Raw genomic sequence first — 19,453 nt, 5'->3', positions numbered from 1 at the left:
GCAAAACCAACTACATATATACAGAATAAGATATGGAGAAAATAGTAAAAAAAAAAAAAAAAAAAGGCAAGCTTTGCAATACATTTTAACTAATTTACAGAAGTAAAAACTACATTTATATGGAAAACTAAATAGCAGCACTCAATTTTAAAGAACATAACATTATGGAAAACGGTGACTTGAAAGTTTGTTTAGCCTCTGAGAATAGAAAACTAATGGCAACATTTGTGAGGAAAAACATTACAAAGCTACTTTGAAGAAAGCTTCTTAATTATAGTGGCACAGAGTCAAAAAAGCTCATTTAGTTGTAAAATTTGCTTTTTGGATGATATTACAGAAAAAGGTTGGAAAAAAAAAAAGAATGAAGCTGACATTTGATTTCCACTGGGCTCATTTAAACAGCCGTATGAAGAGAAAATGTGCTGTAAATTACAGCAGCAAACAGCAACAGCTGGCATAAGTATATGGTGGACAGAAAATGAAGAGCAGCTAATGAAGTGCCACCTGGAACGGAACTTCAGTGACATTTCAGACATGAGAACTTACAGGGTTTCAACAGAAATTTGGTCCAGCTGTTCTCTGAACACCCTCCACGTCTTCAGCCTGCAGATAATTCTACTTTAGCAACCTATATATTCTAAATGCGTTAAGTATCTGCATCACTAGTTCTTCCACCAACATGCCTACATTTTGCTATAACATCAGACTATCACATGTTAAATGAGGAGGATTCTTCGATAGAATTGTCAGTTATAGCTGCTTGAGGCCTAAGTTGCCAATGATCCACACTGTTAAAACACCTGGTATGCACTATGTAATCAGCTGGAAGCCCATCCAGAAAAATTTCCAAAGAGCTAGCTCTCTGGCACGACACTGAAGTCCAATCTCTATGCAGAGAAAGCATCTTGCAAACTGCTCACAGGCTAAATGATGAGAGCTAATGAAGGGGAGGAAGTAAGCAAATGAGAAGAATATGAGCATACCCATTTATTTCCCTGAAATAATGAAAGATGTTATCTTAAAGCAACACTGTTCCAATGAACTACTGACTGTATTCCAGAAATTTTTACCTTATTTGAGGGTCTATACTGGGAAATACAGATCATGGTAATTGGCTGGGGTCTGGCTATTCTTTGTTAGTGTTGATGAGAATGTGACAAGTACCAAATACTAAGTTGAACTTAACAACAGTGTAACGGTTAAAAGAAGCTTACATTGCCTAGCCTGGTAAAATATGAAATGTAGACATGCATATAATCTAGTGTTCTGAAATTATGGGTAACAGGCACTTTGTACTTGTTACAGAAGTTATAAACGCATAAAAATAACAAATAGGAAGTTCAAGTTTTACAAAAACACGTAGTGTTAGTCCAGGTCTGGCCCTTGCGTATTCCACAAAAGCCACTGACAACAAAGGGCATAGTTAAGACAATGCTGAACTCTTCTGCAGAAGAGATTATATATAAAAGCTCAGAACATCTTCATAACCAGCCTTCTGAATCACGGGGCTTCAGGCAGTTAATGCTTTGAAATGAAAGTAACTGAAATAGTCTTTGATAAGAATTACACCCTTCTCCACTGAACTGGTCCCAGGCATTAGACACACATGCATTTTACATGCTACACATGTTTCAATACATTTCAGAAAAACGCATCTTCAAATCCTCTAGTTATATTAAACATGTCTGCTAGAGAAAAAATAGCTTCTACAGCAACAGGCATAAAACGTTCCACGGCTTAATTCAAAGGGGAAAAATGTTCACAGCAGCAGTCAAATTGCCACAAATGGCAACCAGGCTCCGGAAAACAGTATCAGAGGGATGGAGTCCAAATTCGGATAACAGGCTGGTAAAGCAAAGAGAATGCGATTCCTATCCCAACAGGCAGTTCAAACTTTAATTTATAACCATGAAAAGGTTGAAATTTTGTTCCAGTACTTGTTTAGAAAGTTAAAAGGAAAAAAGCTGTCATCTCTGGGGCAAGTGCTTCCAAACAACCAAGGTCACCTGAGCTGAATCTCATTAGGTTGAGCTCTGGACGCTCTTTTTCCAGGTAATGTCATACAAATTAAAGATATCAACGTTTTGATAAAATTCAAAATAATTTTGTATCTCAAACTCAACCTTTCATGAAGTCTTCAGATATAATACTGATAGAGATTAATTAATAAAATCCAGCACCTCAATTAATATTTTCCTCAAAACAGATTGTGAAAACGTGTATTGAGAATAATTTATGTTTTTCAACTAGGACTCTGGAATCACTTCAGCTACTTAATATTAAATTCCACAAGCTTGCTCTAGAAACTTCGGATTACTTATTCCCTTCATAGAAGACTATCAACCACAGCTTTAAATTAGGATCATTGCCCTTCTGAGAAACAGTCTGAGAAGTAGCTTATCCTGTATACTACTTTCTATTTTATGCCATTCAGGTCTAGCTTAAACTATAAAACAATGTACAGAATTTATAGTGCAAATCCATTTTCCATCCACAATCCATCCATCGACACCCCTGCTCAAGCAGGGTACGTTATTCCAGATGATCATAAAGATGTAGAAGAAGAGCGGTGCAATCAGAAGAAATAATATGTTCCGCTGCATCTAATAAGGCTGTACCACTTTACCACAGACATTCAAGAGAAGGAAAAACCCCTTGTTCAGGGCTTACCTTGCTCAAGGAAATATTTAGCCTCTTCATCCCTCATCTGCATTTTAAAATAGAATAAAATTCCCAGGTTCTCTTTTAGAGAGCACCTTATTTTAAGATGATGGTTTTGGTCTGTGAAGCAGTATCTGACACATGCAGTTAAGCATCTAAGAAAGGCAGAATCTAAGAGGTTCCTTCCTTCAGCATTCCAGGTACTGGCTAGGTTAGAAGGCTTCCCATGTGGCATGCTGACTGTTCAGACTTCCAATCTCCCTATCCATTTAACAGACAATTTAAATGCTTAATCTGGGACAAAATAGCTTACCTGGGATCGAAAAAAAGCCTTGCACTAAAGGCCTAAAATTGAAGTGCTGTGTCTTGCACAACACAATGCTCAAGTTCAGGTCACCATGAAGAGAACTGTATGGGCCAGCAAAGAATAGGGGAAAGACTCTGGTCAGGCCTCTGCCCTGGTAGCTGGGGCATGAGGACCACACAGCCAGCCGGGGACGGCTTCTGCCCTGCAGTTAAGATTAGTCTTTGTACGTCTAAGACCCTTGGGCTTTCCAAACAGACTCTTTGTGGTATACAAATGCCAGACCTCTTGCCCAAAAAGCAAAGCTGAGACAGAAATCGTAGCTGCGGTGGAATATAACTTATATTCAAAATTCTCTGAGACAGCACTTAATGAAGACAACAAACATTTACTGAGAACTGAGGCAATAATATGATTCAGTGACTACTTAATGGCAGCAACGTGTCATATCTAGCAGCCTCAGTGGGCTGACTCCATAGTCCGGCTGAGACTCTACCGTACATCAGATTTAAGTATTTAGCACTTAGGTCCTTTGGAGAAATTTTTTTTCCCATGGGATGACGAAAGAAAAATAAATTCTTAAATTTATATGTCTAAATACCTTTCTTAGTACCTTTCTTTCCAGCTGTTTCCCTCCCTGCAAATTAAAATAAGATGTGCCATTTTCTTCAATTTTGTATGATTCTATTTGTAAAAGCATTCTCTCTGAAACTAACCGCTGTCAATTCTAGCAATGTGTTTTTAAGAACATAAAGGAAGATAACTAATTTGACAGTTGCATACAACAAAATAAGAATCTCTTATTGCTGCCTCCTAAATTTTGTACTAGAAGACACTGCAAATCACCCTTACTAGTTGCAAGGTAAGAGATACCGTTTGAATAGGATTTTGTTTCATTGTGTGATACTAATACTTTTTTTTTTTTAATGATTTAAGGCTTAGCAATGTGTATGATGAGAACCAAGCCAGAGCCTATTAACAGCGTAGGTGTAACCCGCAATTCAGAAAGCTGATTATTAATGGCAGAAAATCCACTGAGAGCCAAATTAGGAGAGCTAAAATTATGGTTCAATCTTTTTACAACTCCACCTCCTAACAGTTTGTAGAGTTCCAGAGAAACAAGCCCAAGCAGACTCAATTATTCATGAAAGTTCAAATTTGATTATCTAGTTTAAAAGTGGGAGGACTAGCTTTGTCAGGTGCTGTAAGCTTTTTAATCAAAACAAAAAAAAACAAAAAAAAACACACACAACCAATTTCAGAAAGCCTAGACTTTTTAAAAGAAAAGAAAACTTTCCTCAATAGACAGCCTTCCAAATACAACACAGCACCCAAAGGGGATTTCACAGTGGTATCTATGATGGAAAAAAATATAGAACAAAACCACTTCTTCATATTCGTCACAGCTTCAGTTTTAGATGAATCCACCTAACCAGCAGTTGCTACTACATAATTCAATCTATCACAAAGAAGTAAGACTCAAAACAGCAACGCACAGAATATGCAAGTTTATGTGTATTTGCAAAAATCCTTACTTTAGTGATGTTTTACAAGGTACTACAAAATGCTGCTGGAAAGGAGGAAGAGAGCCATCAGAGAAAGCATCACAGCTTTGTTTCTGCTAGTTTTCTATTCTAGTTTCTAAAGCTCTATAAGTTCCAAAATTCCTGAAAGCTTCTCCTGGACTGCTTCAGGTTTCTGAAAGAGCTTGTAAGCTCCCTACGCTTCCCTTTACTTCTTTTAATTCATATACGTTGGCCATGTTATTAAACTTACCAGTTTTTGCTTTAATTAGAGCTGCACACAAAGACTACTCAGATAGTGAAATATCCTTTCACTTTGGTGGGTTTTTTTTTTTTTTTTTTTTTTTTTACCAATTCTGAAGTTATTCAAAAGCTCTTACAAGCGAGACTGGAATTCAAGACGATAATAAACGTCATAAGATCTCCTGCTTTCTTTTATTTTATCCTAAAGTTCAGTCTGACTGAAGTAACCATGTATGCATCTGGTGGTTTCCCAAACAACATTTGTAGTTCAGGGTTTAATATTTAGTCCCAAAACCAAGACCCAGCAAAAGATTCAGACACTTTAGAGAATAACCATCCCTGTGAGCCTAATAAACAGAGGCCACATGTACCCAAAGCTCTTGAAATAATAGAAATATTAACATATACTTAAAGATTTTAACATGCATGTTTAAAAATCAAAAAGAGAGGTCGTCGCTTTCACATTTAATGTTGACCATTCCTTTCTACTACAGTTTATGAAGCGTAGTAAAAACGTGAGCATGATGTACCAATCGGTAAGTTATCCCAGTGCGCAGGCCAGAACATAATTCCACAGTATAATTTACACAGAGCTGCTTTGCTTTATTAGCTTATGCTTCCTCTTTTCTTTTTTCCCCTCTTAGCCACTGTATTTAACAATGCAAGCCACTATACAAATTTAGAAATTTACGTTTAGAAGTCTAGGTATAGAAACCTACATTTGTTAAAATCTTTTTATACTTGATGATTTTTGCCACTTACCTGAGTGTCTTTCCACCTGGTAATAAAGCTGTTCTCAATATCCATTTGTTTGACCTGGTCTTCATTAATCTGTGCAAAATTGATCATCTTTGTAAGTTACAGGAAAACTAATTAAAAATCTATAAACATAAAATAAGCTAATACAAATACTGCTATAACATAATATAGTAACATAAATACTAATATAATATAAAAAAACAGAGGAATGCCTACGATATTAACCCCATCTTGCAGGAGCAGTTATGCAAAATATTCTGTCAGTCAGAAAAATCATTTCTTTGACAGGGTAAAAGAGAGGGGAATCCACCATAACTCCCAAACAGAATATTACAATAGAACAGTAAACTTCAAATTGAAAGGGCTGCAATATATTTGTGCTAGTGGTAAATTCTCAGTTTGGTTGGATTCAAAGTTTTTTCCAGACCCTGTCAATCAAATGTTTTTTCTCTATCTGTTACTAGAGATCAGAGACTAAGACAACAATCATCATCTTGAAGTTTCCTTAGAAGGTGGTATGCTAGTGTCAGCAAGAAGAGTTGCGGGCACTCTTTTGGAAAACAGTGATTCACAACAATCCTATAAGTATAGCTTTTCCTAACTCAGGCTAAACTATTCAGAAATTAACATTTAAATTAGACAAATAAAGAACAAAGACCATCGAATAAGAAAGTTAACAGCCTTGCAAATCAGTGTAACCTACATCAAATAAAATCTGTTTGTGAAAGAATCATCTTTAACTGTAAGAAGATTTCTATATTTTATCACCTCTATCAGGAGAGCAATTAGGATGCTATTTTACATAAAGATACCTACATCAAAAAGTTGTACATAATTTTTAATTAGATCTTCAATTACATTGACTTCTTCACTAGTCTGGCCTTTAGTCTGAAATAAGCATGAGGAAAACGCCATGGCTAGATTGTGAGGGTTCATATGATTGATTTCAGAACATTTCTGCACCCTGTTGAAGGAAAAATAAATCTATTTAGAAGGCTCCGTTGTTCCTTCTGCTCCTCTACAGAATATGGAGTGCATGCCAAAAAAGAATAACTACATTAAATGAAATGACCAACCAAGTATTACTTATTGTTATGTATACCTGATCTCCCATCTCATTATAGAAATGGAAACATATACTTTCTACCTGCACCTCAAGTGATACCAAAATTATTTGCTACATTATATAACTATATCCTGAAAGCCGATGATCTAAGATCACACAAAACATGGAAAAAAAGTGGAGTCATTTTTTGTTTCTATTCTTATCATAAAGTTTTCATATCAGTTCTATTGTTTACGTAATATGTCTTCTTCAGGAAGCAAACACTTTAAATATCACAGAATTTTGGCTGTTACATGAATACAAACTACTTTCAGAACAGGTATAAGAGCACGTAAGTATCTCAACTGGATATGCTTAGAAACATTAATTGCAATACTTACTGTAATCATTACCCCAAGAATAGCAGTAATCATTTTAATATTTGCATAAATAGTTTTTAAAGGACATCTGCTTTTTAGCAGCTTTATTTCTAAACATAGTATCCTGTAAGATACAGTCCTACACATTCTCTGCTCCCTACTTTACCACGAACACAGTAACTTGACTTGTTCAATGGACACTAATATCATATAATAACGGCCATTACTATTTAGCCATGATTCTGCAGAATCATTGAAGTCGTGCATTTTTTATATGATTCCTGCTGCTTTTTCAATTTAGTAATAAGATCTGTTGTTTATTCCAGTCTATATTTTGGATATTCTCCACAGCTACCTCTGCACTCCACCTCTACCACTGCAAAATGAAGCAGTGATGAAATACAGGAAGGATAGTTAATTCTCAAAGTCATCTGATGCAAAACAGTTTATAGAGAAGGACATTTATTTTGAAAATTCTTTTAATCTGAGGTGTCACTTGCAACAGTGCTTTGGAAGACTAGCAGACTGCAGTAAATGAGCTCATATAAAGATGCTCCATCAAAAATTACCCTACTTGGACACAGACACTGGCAGCCCTCTCCCACTGCTCCATCCAATCGATATTTATAGATGCCTACTGCTGAAAATTCAACTGAAGAAAAAAAACATTATAAATTAAAGGAAGGATTGCCTAGGAGCTATTCTAATTAATCATGGTAACTATTTAAGGTTAGATGCTTACTAGTTGATAAAACAATCCAGAACTCCTTACTGCTAGATTAATACTGAGACCAAACTATAAGCATTTCTCTGCTATAATGCATTATTTGCATTGACCTGTAAAGGTGTTCAATTAAAGCAGCCAAAGTTGCTCTATTGACCGATGGAAGTGTCCGAATAAAAGCTCCATACTTCCTCACACGTTCCTTTTCATCCTGTGCGTCTGGTGGAAAATAATAATCATTGAGCATTAGTAACAGTGTACATTGAAAACCGACAGCAGTTCTCATTAACTACATAAGCAACATCTAGTCATTTAAAATTACAGTTTACCCAATCAATCCATTCTTTATGAAGACAATACAGACAATCTATTATCAACAAAGTCTATTATTATACACTAGTTCAGGGAAAGAACATCCAATAAAGAGTAACATTTCTATATTCAAGCACTATTTGCTGTAGTTTAAGACTAAATCCCAGGAAAACAATTACTTTTCCACTCAAAGGACATTTTCACCTGTAGTGTGTGTGTGTGTCTATGTGTCTGTGTCTGTGTGTGTGGAAATGCTTCTAAGAGTTCCCAGAGTTGAGAAAGGACAATACCCTTTCATCTTTCTATTTTTATTAGAGTAGTGTAGCAAGGTCTAAAGTAGTTGGAAGTTCTAAACATACAAGACGAGTAAGAGCTGAGCAAAAGAGAAGCAGTAAGTTGTACAAAGTAACGCAGCTGAACAGCAGCAGACACAATGACAGCAGTTACAGTCTTGAGAATGATAGTACCTGAGACACTGTCACAGCGCTTTACCCTTAAATCAAGCTTGCCTCTCTATGCTGCATAGAGACTGTTGTGTAGAGACTGCAGAGCATAACCCTGCTCAGGGCAGGCGCACAGTAACTGATTTTTTTCCTAAATTTTTCATTTCAGTACTCTATTTGCCTCAAATTTCTTAAAATGAAAACCACAGGAAAAAAACTCTTATCCTTTTCAGGGGACCGCTAGCGCTCTCACTACTGAATGCACTATGTTTTGATTTCTTGGGTAATTGAAACAAAACAACACAACAACAACAAAAAAGCACTTTCTTCGGGTCTTTGACTGTCTAAATTTTTTTTCCTCTAGGGCATCTATCTAAGTGTTTTAGTCTTCCCACAAGTACTTTTGGTGTCATTTATCTACAGTGCAACAGGATTATGTGCTTTAAAGCTGAAGCAGAATTTTAGTCCCACACACAAATCAGGAAGTTAAATCAGTAGGATATCATTATGCACGTTCACAAAAGAGCTAATTTAAATCTAAACTGTTAGAGATACAACTTTTTCTGATTCCTGATGAGATGAGAGCAATCTTGTGATGAGTAAACACATTTTTAATATTCTTCCCTCCAGTATGCTCAAACTGAGGTGAAAGATCAAAAGTGTGTAATAGTCACACTTCAATTTCCCAAACTTATAGTGGCTTGTATTAAAGCAATCTGTATCTGTTTTAACTTAAGTAAAATCAAAGAAAAATATCATTTTAACCATCCTTTCTACAGATAAAGTTAGCCATATGGTCAATAGGCCTATACTATTTTAGTGTGCTAATATATAATTTAATGCTCTATCTTGGTTTTTCCTATGCATCTCCTATTACTATGCTACGTATGCCCCTCATCCCCTGTAAGGTACTTATCCTCATATCATCTACGTGAGGCCTCCATTTCATATAGGGAAGTTAAAATAGAGAGCAAGTCAGGAACTGCATGGTATTGCATGAGAAATCAAAGAGAAAAATACCATTCCCATGACACAGGCCAGCAACCTAAACACTGGACCATCATCTGCAATTTCACAGCACATGTGGTTTGGGAGGGAAGGAGCTTTTGTTTCTGGCACTATGTAAATAGTGCAATATAAAAACATAAATATAAATATACTAAAACATAAATATACTATAAAAATCATCATGATTTATGTAATGAGTAACTAACATGTCAGTAAGCTCTTGAGTCTGTTCTCAAACATTTAAAGATGCACATCCTCATGTTACAAACACATCACAAGTTACACTTTAGGTCGAAGCTACTAAAGTGTTCTTTCAAATTAAATTCCTATTTTTAAGGAAACAATAGTTTCCTTAAGTTATTAATAATTCTATACTGTTAAGAAGTATTGTTAATAAATCTACATTGTTAGTATGTCTATACTGTTAATATACAAACATGCACATATAAAGTTATATAAAAGATAAATTTAAGGAACACAAATGTCAAAGCTGTGACCTAGCTATCATGCAGATGATGACTTGGCAAATATTTGTCTGTTTCTTGATTTCTACCATCAATACTTCCATGAAAAATTGATCACCCCCACTTTGTCTGATACAACTACAACACAATGAAATATTGCTCTACTGTTCACAGATATATTTTCAAGCGAACATCATTATTTCTCATTATTATTCTGGTTCACTTAAAGGCAATAGAATTTTGACACACGGATCTACTCCAGTCAATCTCTTTAAGCAATTTTTTCCCATTAATGCATGCATAATTATTTTCTTGATTATCAAAACCTCTAATATATGCCTACATAGGGCAAGCAATAAACAAAATCCTTAAACTTGATGCTGAAAATGTGCATATGACCTTCTTTGTATCTAGAGTCACTGAATATATTACCTAACGCAGAGATCCAGAATGGATAGAGTTCTTTAGTGAGAAGTGCATCATCTATTTGAGAAAGAAAATTTTTCAGTACATCAGTCACATCTTCAAGCTGATGTTTTCCAGCTCTTAGTTTAACACTTCTTGCATCTTTTTTGAAGCTTTCTAGCAGTTCAGCCACTTTGGAAGAATTGCCACTCTTGAGATAGATCTCTTTGCTACCTAGACCTAAATTACAGGAATATATGAGAAGAGGAAAACAAATAAAAATAAAATCATGGGTTCTTTCAAAAATTTGAAACTGCATCCTACAAAAAGCACGTCTGGCTGTCAAATAGATTGTGACTCCTACCACTGTAACTCTGACCTTTTGCACATCCTCACCTTGTGAGAGAAAAAACACTGATAAGCCTGCTTACACCCACCACCAAACCTCTTTGCAAATATACCTACTGTAATGTTAAGCAAGCCTAGGGTTGTAATTTTAGGAATACTTTGCAGGCAAATTCAAATCTCTAAATCTCTTTAGGACTTTCCATAATCATAGTTTTAAAAAGTGCAGTAAAAGAAAGAAGTTTTGATCACTGGTATTGTCTCTATGCACACAAGATGACTGCTTTCACAACCAATACTCCTACACTTCTATTCCTCTACTGATCAGCTCGATTTGGGACTCAATATTATTGTATTCATTCTATCTGACATATTTCACTCTTAAAAGCCTCAAGATTAATAGGACTACTTCATTTTTTCTGCTTTTTATCAGGTTCAGGAAGCCACCAGACAGCCACAATGAGCCACTGTTCCCGTACGTAAAGATTAAAACCCCTAAAGTCCAAACACAGCTTAAAACTCAGTCTAAAACAGAGTTAACACTATTTCAATTACTGAATCTGAAAGTAGACAGAAACATTTTTTTTTTTTTTTTTTAGGACTTGTGAAAGCTTGGCATAGATGTGCAGTTTCATCGTTTCTTTTTGTAGAGGTGCTTCCTGCCTTCCCTATTTCACTTCAGAAAAAGGGAATCACACTTCCTACAAACCCTACCTTCCTTACATGCTAGTCAAATGAAGAGTTCTGCCAAAACCTATGCAAATTGCATCTTACACTCTTCTTCCAGCTCCCCTTTGCTGTGATGCCTACAAGAGCTCCCATTTGATACTGCCTTTGTGGTGTTGTACTGAGGAACAGGAGTGCGACCCAACAGGGTCTCTCACTTACAGGCCACAGCTAAAGGTAGAATCTTCATGATGAAAAACAAAAACAGGTACGAACCTAGAGCACTGTATGCAAATAATAATTCCTCATACAAATAATAATTCATTCCTGCCTAACTCCTTCAACTTTCAAATGAACATTATTACACGCAGTAAGATAGAAGAAGTATTTAAATGAAGATTTAATTTATTTAAAAGACATTAGAAACTTGAATTTTAACTTAAAAACACATCTAGTGAGAGTTGAGTGGGGAACATAATTACCCTGCTTTAGCAACATTTCAGTGCATGAAATACAATTTGTACAGGGTTGATATGTATGCAGCGTTTGTCAAGAGGATTGATTAATTCTCAGGAGTACAAAGGACAAACACATCATCTATACATGTTCTAATGCTATGGAAAATTATGCTGGCAATAATTACGTAAGCAAACAGTAAACAATTATACTTCCTTAGGCCATTATGCTGAAATAGAAACAGCCTTAAGACTCAACACAGGCAGCACAGTTTACAACAGTTTCTCCAGAAGATATGCTGACCAGTCTAGGCCATAACCTTTCCTGGTTTACATAGTTTATTTTCTGGGCAGAGATGTTCTGCTCTGAGGCACTGGACCTAAAGGCTGAGCTACATCAGGCACAAAAGTGAAATTTAAAAATACAAAGGGAGCTGCATCTCCCCAAACTACTCATTCTCAGATGCATTGCATTATACTTTGCTATTCCATCAACGAGTGGCAGGGTTAACGAGGGACATGGTTTTACTTTATGTATACATAAACACATTCAATGAGATTTGATCGTGCGGCAGCTTCGGTATTATACAAATGATCCCAAGTTGAATAAAAATCTGCTATACTTACCATACTGTGTAACAAATGCTATACAGCTGTTTACTATAATAGGAACATCATTTTTGCTGAGCTGCTGATCTTGTAATGCATTACCATCTGTACCTGCTGCTTTTTCAATTGCGGTATACCAGACCATGAAATCCAACTTCGTATGACCATGGATGTACAATGTTCTGCAAAGTTTAAAAAGATTTTGAAACCAGAAAAGAAATGGAAATCTGTAGTTATTCTACTACAACAGCATAGCAGTTATCAGGAAAAAAATAATAAAAACCAAACAAATTCAAGGGTTTGAGGAAATATTTGGAATAAGACATCAAGGAACCTTCTACCCCACAAAGCTGTGGTGGAGGTCTATTTTTACAGCACCTTAATTTTTCAACAAATTCTCACCTACTGTGATAGACGTTATTTGCGATGCTGACACAAGAATAATGTTACATTTGTACTAACAGTGTCACAATAAATGGAAGAGAATCTGCAAACGCTGTCAGGCCTTCAGAAGGACCTGACAAACATTTTACTTTCTGCTCTTCTGACCTCATTCCTACTGTGCATCCATACATTCAAGTAACACGTAAGCAGGAAGCATGGATTTACAGATGAACTTTCAAAACATGAAAAGGCTTTCTTGCTTTGTATTTTTTTCCCCTCCCTATAAAGGAGCGAAGACTCCTTGAACGTCCCGCCTTCCCTCTGTCACTTGTATCAAAACGACACCCCTTAGAAAATCACATATCTAAGGAACACATATGAATAAACCACTAACAGTTGAGACATCCCGGTAGAATAAACGTAACCCTTTAATTACCCGATTATCTCAAAGCATGCTTTGCTTTGTTCTGATTTTATTATTTAAACGGGCTGCAATAACCTCCATTTATTAACCCTAGTCAGGCCAGCTTCTAGGAGCCAGCTGCAAAACTGAACAGTTTAAGAGAATATGCTCACCTGTGTGTGTATATAACTAACAATTGCTTTAAGTGTTAAATTATCTAGCAATCTCTCCATATACGTTCTATATAAAGGTGAATAATTTCTATTTCAAGGTGGGTTTTTTTGGAGTTGCATATTCAGTTCTGCTTTTTCAAGTGGTTCAATTTTTTTAGTAAAATACAAATCGGGAGTTTTATAAAGGTAATTAAAAATTAACTATTCATATTTGTTTCACAGAATCACAGAAAGGCTGAGGTTGGAAGGGACCTCTGGAGATCATCTAGTCCAACCCCCCTGCTCAAGCAGGGTCACCGAGAGCACATTGCACAGGATCGCATCCAGGCGGGGATTAAAACAAAATGTTTTATTTTGCTCAAATTATATTTTTCTATATTTGAAACTATAAGGAAATCTAAAAATGTATCCCTATTCTTTTGCTAGGAGGTGGGAGCAGGGAGAAGAGAACACAGAATTTCTCACATGAGATATCCAGGTTCAGCCAGTGATATTAGGTGCAGTTAGAAGAAAAGAGCAGAAGAACATCGCAGCTTACTGCCACCTTCTCCTCACCTCCTTGGTGTTCATATGTTCCCTAAGCAAGTTACTCAAAGCAAATAGCTTTGTGCCAGTTTCCAGGACCGAATCAGCACAAGAAGAGGGCAGGCGATCATCAGAGCAAACACAAGAGAGAAGACAGGAGCAGCAATGGGAAAAGGGAAAAGCTAACTTTACCAAGAATGTGGTGTTAAATTATTTCAGCTGCCTCATCTAATGGCACTTTGGTGAAATTTTACTTAGGATGTTCTGTGTCCAGCTCACGCGATGGCACAGTGCAAGCCAATGCACTGTTTCGGAATTCTGTAGGAATCTGGGGCTATTACTAATCTACATGGTATGTACACTACAGGTCTCCAAAATGTTCAGATTAGGGTCTTTATCAGAATGTTTTGTGTATTTTTCCAGCCTATTCATCCAGTTTCCTTCCCATAGAAACCACAGCACAGGGAAAGGGAAGACTAAGAAGAGGGAACTGTGGATCCTATCTTGATAGGAAGAGCAGATGCAATCAAAGTACACGCCCAGACCCAGGATCTGCAAAGTATTCTCAGGATCCACCATAGAGATTTCGTGATTCAGCAGCAGATTAGGAGCCACTAAAGTAACTCTATATATTGAAGCCCCTGTTTAAAAAGCCTCTACTTTATGACTTTGAAAGTCATAATAAACACTACACACATCTGGGTAACATAGACACTCAGCCTCTGCTTTCCAGTAAGAAAAAAGTTATTCCAAGGGTTAAAAAACAAAAACAAAAAAACCCTGTCAGAATGGTTATCCTACATGGGCAGTTCTCAAACAACAGCTTCCACCCAAGCTTCCAAGCAATACATCACCCTGAGATCCTCTAGTCTTGCTGTAGCCATATAGAAGCAAGGATTAAAAAGTTTGAAATGAGTGGAAACAGAGTCTGACACTGCACGTTACACCAGTCCTTCAGTACTACGATTCACAAATCAGCAACGGTAAGGCTCATGATTTAGAAGAGAATTTTATTTGCTTTTGAATACAAGATTTTTTTTTTTTTAAAAGACACGTCTATACATATTGCTATCTTCTTTTTCTACAGAACAGCGGGATTTGCATTAGAGTATTATGCAAAAAGATAAAAGGACGCATCAACAGATTTTTTTGTTATCCAAAGAATTATATGATGCATACAGGAAGCAGGATACTATAGGTGAAAATATTTCTACATCTAGACAAAAGGGAAAAGGCAACTCTGCAGTTTATCACTGAACGGATATTAGAGGAGGGGAGAGGAAATATAGTAGTGTATTAACTTAAACATATTGTGTCTATATATCTCCATAAAGATATGAGAGTCTGAATCAAGTGCCTGTCAATCAACTGTCACATAAAACAATTACCTAAACTATGTGAACGAGAACATCCTGCAGGATCCTGTATGGATCTTCCCCTCAATGGAGTTACTGCATCACATAAAAGAAATGTATCAGGACTACCAAGAGATGATGTTTTCATTATTTTCTAAAATTTCAAAACCTGTCAAGTTACACTCTAATTCTAGGGAAAGAGGTTTCTTTTAATTGACAAAGAAAAGGAGGTATCTCTTCAAGTAGGAATCATACAGCACCAACAAAACCATGAGCAGAGAAGCCAGTGGTAAAAATACAGACATGAGAAATCTTGCTTATGTTGTGGAACTGCAGTTGTTAAAAGAAAGTAACTAATTATTTTTCAAAAAATATTAACTTTGCCCAGGCAAAAATCCTAAGAAAGAGAGGCAATTTCAACATTTATCACAACACCATAAAAGGGAAGGACAGAGAAGAGGAAAAGAAACTGATCCCAGAGGCAGTTCAGAATTCATTCAACTCACTGCAGAGCTGGCTTAGAAAGCTCATCTCAAACCACACCTGGCATTTTCTCTTGAAACACAGTACACCTAGAAAACCTTATACGAATATACAACAGTGTACAAATACTAAGTTTAACTCTTCCTTCTACGCAAATTTTAACACTTGCAGCTAAACCAAACAACAATTCTTCCTATTTTGAAACCATTTGTTGACACCCTCTCCACGGAATCACGAAGCAGTTTAAAAACTAGAGAGGAAACGGTCACCAGCAGGCATGTGGAACGTCCCTCAGCGTTCACTAAGTCTTCTACAGAACTTCACACATTGACAGAGACAGCTCCGCAGATCTAGCCTCTGCTATTCATGCCAGTGTCATCACCTCTGCCAGTTTTCAGCAGATAATAACTAAGTAAATGCCAATTAGTTCAGCAAGAAATACATCTATCATCAAAACACAAACTTATATTAAAAGCAAGGCTTAAGATCAAACAAATAAGCATAGGCTAAAGTGTTCCATTCACCATCTGACTGAGCAATCTAAAGTCAAGAATACTTTTCAGCTTGTAAAAGTAATCATCTTTGAAAGATTTTTCTACAGTAACATCTAAAAAGAGCTACCTTTTCTACCAGTCATGCAGAACTAATAACTACTTTGCACAGAACTGAAATGCACTCCTATAGCGTAAGCTCAGTGCCTTCTAAGTATGTTCTGCCTACATACTTTTTCTCCTTCCCAGTTCATAAAATTGATAAAAAATAAAAAGCACACACTACATAAAAACAGTTAGCAATACTGACTATATAGTGAACAATGGCAGAGGTCTTCCTGTGCTACGAATGAAGCACATTGGACATCTTAGTCCACACCTAAGAAATTTATAATTCAAGTACTCAAACTGCCAAAAGGCCCACCAGTTTGCAGCTCCTTGCAGATTTGGTCCTCAGTGAACTGGAGCATTCAAACTGGCCCAAATGGCTGCAGCAGTCCAAGATTAGTTAGTCCCATCTCCAGGCCAACTACTGTTGGCTATTCATCTTTATCAGGGACTACCAGTACATCCATCTGCACTGGTAGTCAGATAAAATATGTAAGCACACTTCATCTTCAACTGTGCAAAGGTTGTTGGTTTATCTTTAGCCCATTTTCACAGGCATACTCTATGAAAGTTCAGTGGTTTTAGCCAGGTTGGTACACTTTGTTGTACAACTCTGCATTGGTAAAGTAGTGATATTAAATGATTCTGGGTAAGGGTGGTCAGGAGGGAAGAAGGGAGAGAAACAGAAAGCAGTACAGCTCAGTGTCCTCAGGCAAGTTTAAATGACTAATAGTCTACATGTCTGAAAACTGAGGAAATAAAAAGGTATCTGTTGCTATCAAAGCATATAAGAATAACCAAACGCAACTAAAGCATGGAAATGCCACCGCTAATTAGAGATATATAAGAAAGGTCAGCAATATTTCTTCAAAGGATGTTAAGGGTCACATATCTAGGAATCTCAGGTCTTTTCACTTAGTGGTGTCCATCCGAGTCTTACGTTTAGATTATCTCTAGATTCCAGAATTTTGTGCTCAGAATTGCATTTTATAACAAATGTTATTGCTTTCATCAAAGGGTTAACAACAAAGTAATGTACCATTTTAATGAACCGTCAGCATAAAGAAATTGTGCCAGTATGTAGGGAAGGTTTATTACCTATAATAAGAAATAGCTAACTATACGACAAGTGTAACAGAAAAGGAAAAAAAAAAGTACCATCTGTATTACATTATGGTCTGAAAACGTCCACTTACACCTGAGAGAGAGCTTAAATGACTACAGAAAATAATAATGAAGGAATATTTGAGTACTGATTTGTCTGTACAGCTGCTTTTCCTTAAAGCAAGACACTAGAGATTTCACACTAAATTTTATATATGGAAGATATACTCGTATGACTGTGTACAATTGTTTTCAGATACTTTTCCCTTCTTCATCATAAAATCAAATCCCTCTGTTGACCTCTGCTGAGTAACAGCAGTTATACTTCTGCATCCATCTGCTACGCAACTTTTGTTTGGATGACTACAAACAATCAAGTATCATTAATCACTTCCTTGGGGAGTTTGCCAAACAGGTAGGAGAGATTAAGGGAAAAAGAAAAATTGAACGTGGAACAAACCAGAAGACATCTCTGTGTGACAACAGAAGGAAATATCAGACACAGAAATCTGGAACGTGGTTTGCCACTTCCAGAGAGAAATCAAGAAGCAGTTTTAACTCTGAAAGCAGAACATAGGAGCAAGTGGAAGAGTTATGCATTGATTATGGCATCAGAAAACAGCATTGTGAGACGTCAGGATTTCCATGTGTTGTAGGTAGTATCAGTAATTTCTAACAGAAATCACATTGCAATAAAATTTCAATAGGGGCCACGAAAGCGTTCTCCTGATTTAATTTATATTAGTAAATAACCCCAAACACAAACACGCAACATCTTTGTGATCTGAAACAAATCAAAGTTCTAGAATTAGAAAACATTCTGGGATTATTGTGAAAATTAGGGAAGTCCCCTGAGCTTTAAGAGAAAAAAAGTTCACCTACTAAAGAAATGCTTTAGCCTAGTTCAACCTTTCATAATTACTCTGCAGTGAACAACAGTCTGAATAGTATGATCATCCCCCCTTATTTCTGGGTTGGCAGTCTTTTGCTGAACACATCCAATACCATCTTGATGTTCATTTATTCTCAGAGCAGAATATAGAGTAGAAGAGAAAAAACAAAAAAGAAGAAAACGAGGGGGAGCGAGGGCTGGATCCATACCTATGAAACTTCAGATTGAAAAATACAACGAAAGAATTAGAGCAAGAACAAAAACTATGAAAAACTTAATGTGCCTTTTGGTTATATTCTCTCTGAATCCTTCTACTGTACACAAGCTGGAAAGCATTATGCCCCTTGAAGCCCAAAATCAATCAAAAAGTAAGCAGACACTAAACACTTAATAACCAAAGCGACTATTCATTGCCAAAGCCTGAAAGCAGTGACTCTCCATCCAAGTAGCTATGGATTAGATGAATCTTCAGCTTATGTACCTCATAAATTTAACATAAGCATAAATTTACTAGTAAATTTAGTTTCTTAAAAGTTCAGAATTCATGGATTTATTATATTGTACTTATTTTAGCAGTAAGTCTACAAATGTTCAAAGTTCTTAAATTGTTTACTTGGGTATAGAATCACTCTTAAATGAGACATCTGTTTGCAACAACATAAGTCATCCTTTTGCCTACAAAAAGGTATAGGATGTGTATAATGTATGACCTCCCACAATTAACCAACCCAGTGACTGAGACTTGAAAAGCGGGCATAAGTTTTTGTAAGTAATGGGATACTAGACCCACAAACAGAAGAACAATATGAGCCTCAGCAGGGAAATCCTTGAGGTATTACATCATTTCTCCTAAGAAAATTTAGCAAGATGATGTAGGACATCAGCTAGTTTGATTTGTTTAATTTATACAAAAAAAAAATCAAACTCATTCATTTCCAACTTCTATTAATTCTGGCCAAAACTTATTCATTTTGTTTTATATTCATCCTTAACATATTGATTTTGGGGATGATCTTGTTTATATTAGGTTTAAGCAACTAAAGTAACTAATGTGGAAGTTGTCAATAAATTGGTATACAGACTTATCCCTCTTCAGAGTCCTAGTGCGAAACTTGGCATTAGACAGACACTGATATAAGATTAAAGACAAAGCAGGAAACCTGGCATATCATTTAGTTGATGCTGACTT

General features: G+C 36.3%; 1 protein-coding gene across 4 annotated transcripts in view; it reads right to left on the bottom strand.

The window, feature by feature from the left end:
* Positions 1-19,453, bottom strand: part of ARAP2 (ArfGAP with RhoGAP domain, ankyrin repeat and PH domain 2) — a 127,035-nt gene that overhangs the window by 31,869 nt on the left and 75,713 nt on the right. For 3 of the 4 annotated variants that reach the window (XR_011141078.1, XM_068943219.1, XM_068943218.1), the window contains exons 20-24: positions 12,365-12,528; positions 10,299-10,511; positions 7,753-7,858; positions 6,307-6,454; positions 5,494-5,562 (exon numbers count right to left, since the gene is read on the bottom strand). Coding sequence is in view for 3 of the 4 variants with exons in the window: in XM_068943219.1 (XP_068799320.1) it covers positions 5,494-5,562; positions 6,307-6,454; positions 7,753-7,858; positions 10,299-10,511; positions 12,365-12,528 (700 nt within the window). In the remaining variant the exon portion in view is untranslated. The remainder of the gene's footprint in view (positions 1-5,493; positions 5,563-6,306; positions 6,455-7,752; positions 7,859-10,298; positions 10,512-12,364; positions 12,529-19,453) is intronic. The other variant, XM_068943220.1, reaches the window with a different exon arrangement.

Source organism: Struthio camelus, chromosome 4, assembly GCF_040807025.1.
Source record: "Struthio camelus isolate bStrCam1 chromosome 4, bStrCam1.hap1, whole genome shotgun sequence".
Lineage (NCBI taxonomy): Eukaryota > Metazoa > Chordata > Aves > Struthioniformes > Struthionidae > Struthio > Struthio camelus.
The sequence above is the reverse complement of the archived record's forward strand: the minus strand, read 5'-3'. Positions and strand labels throughout refer to the sequence as shown.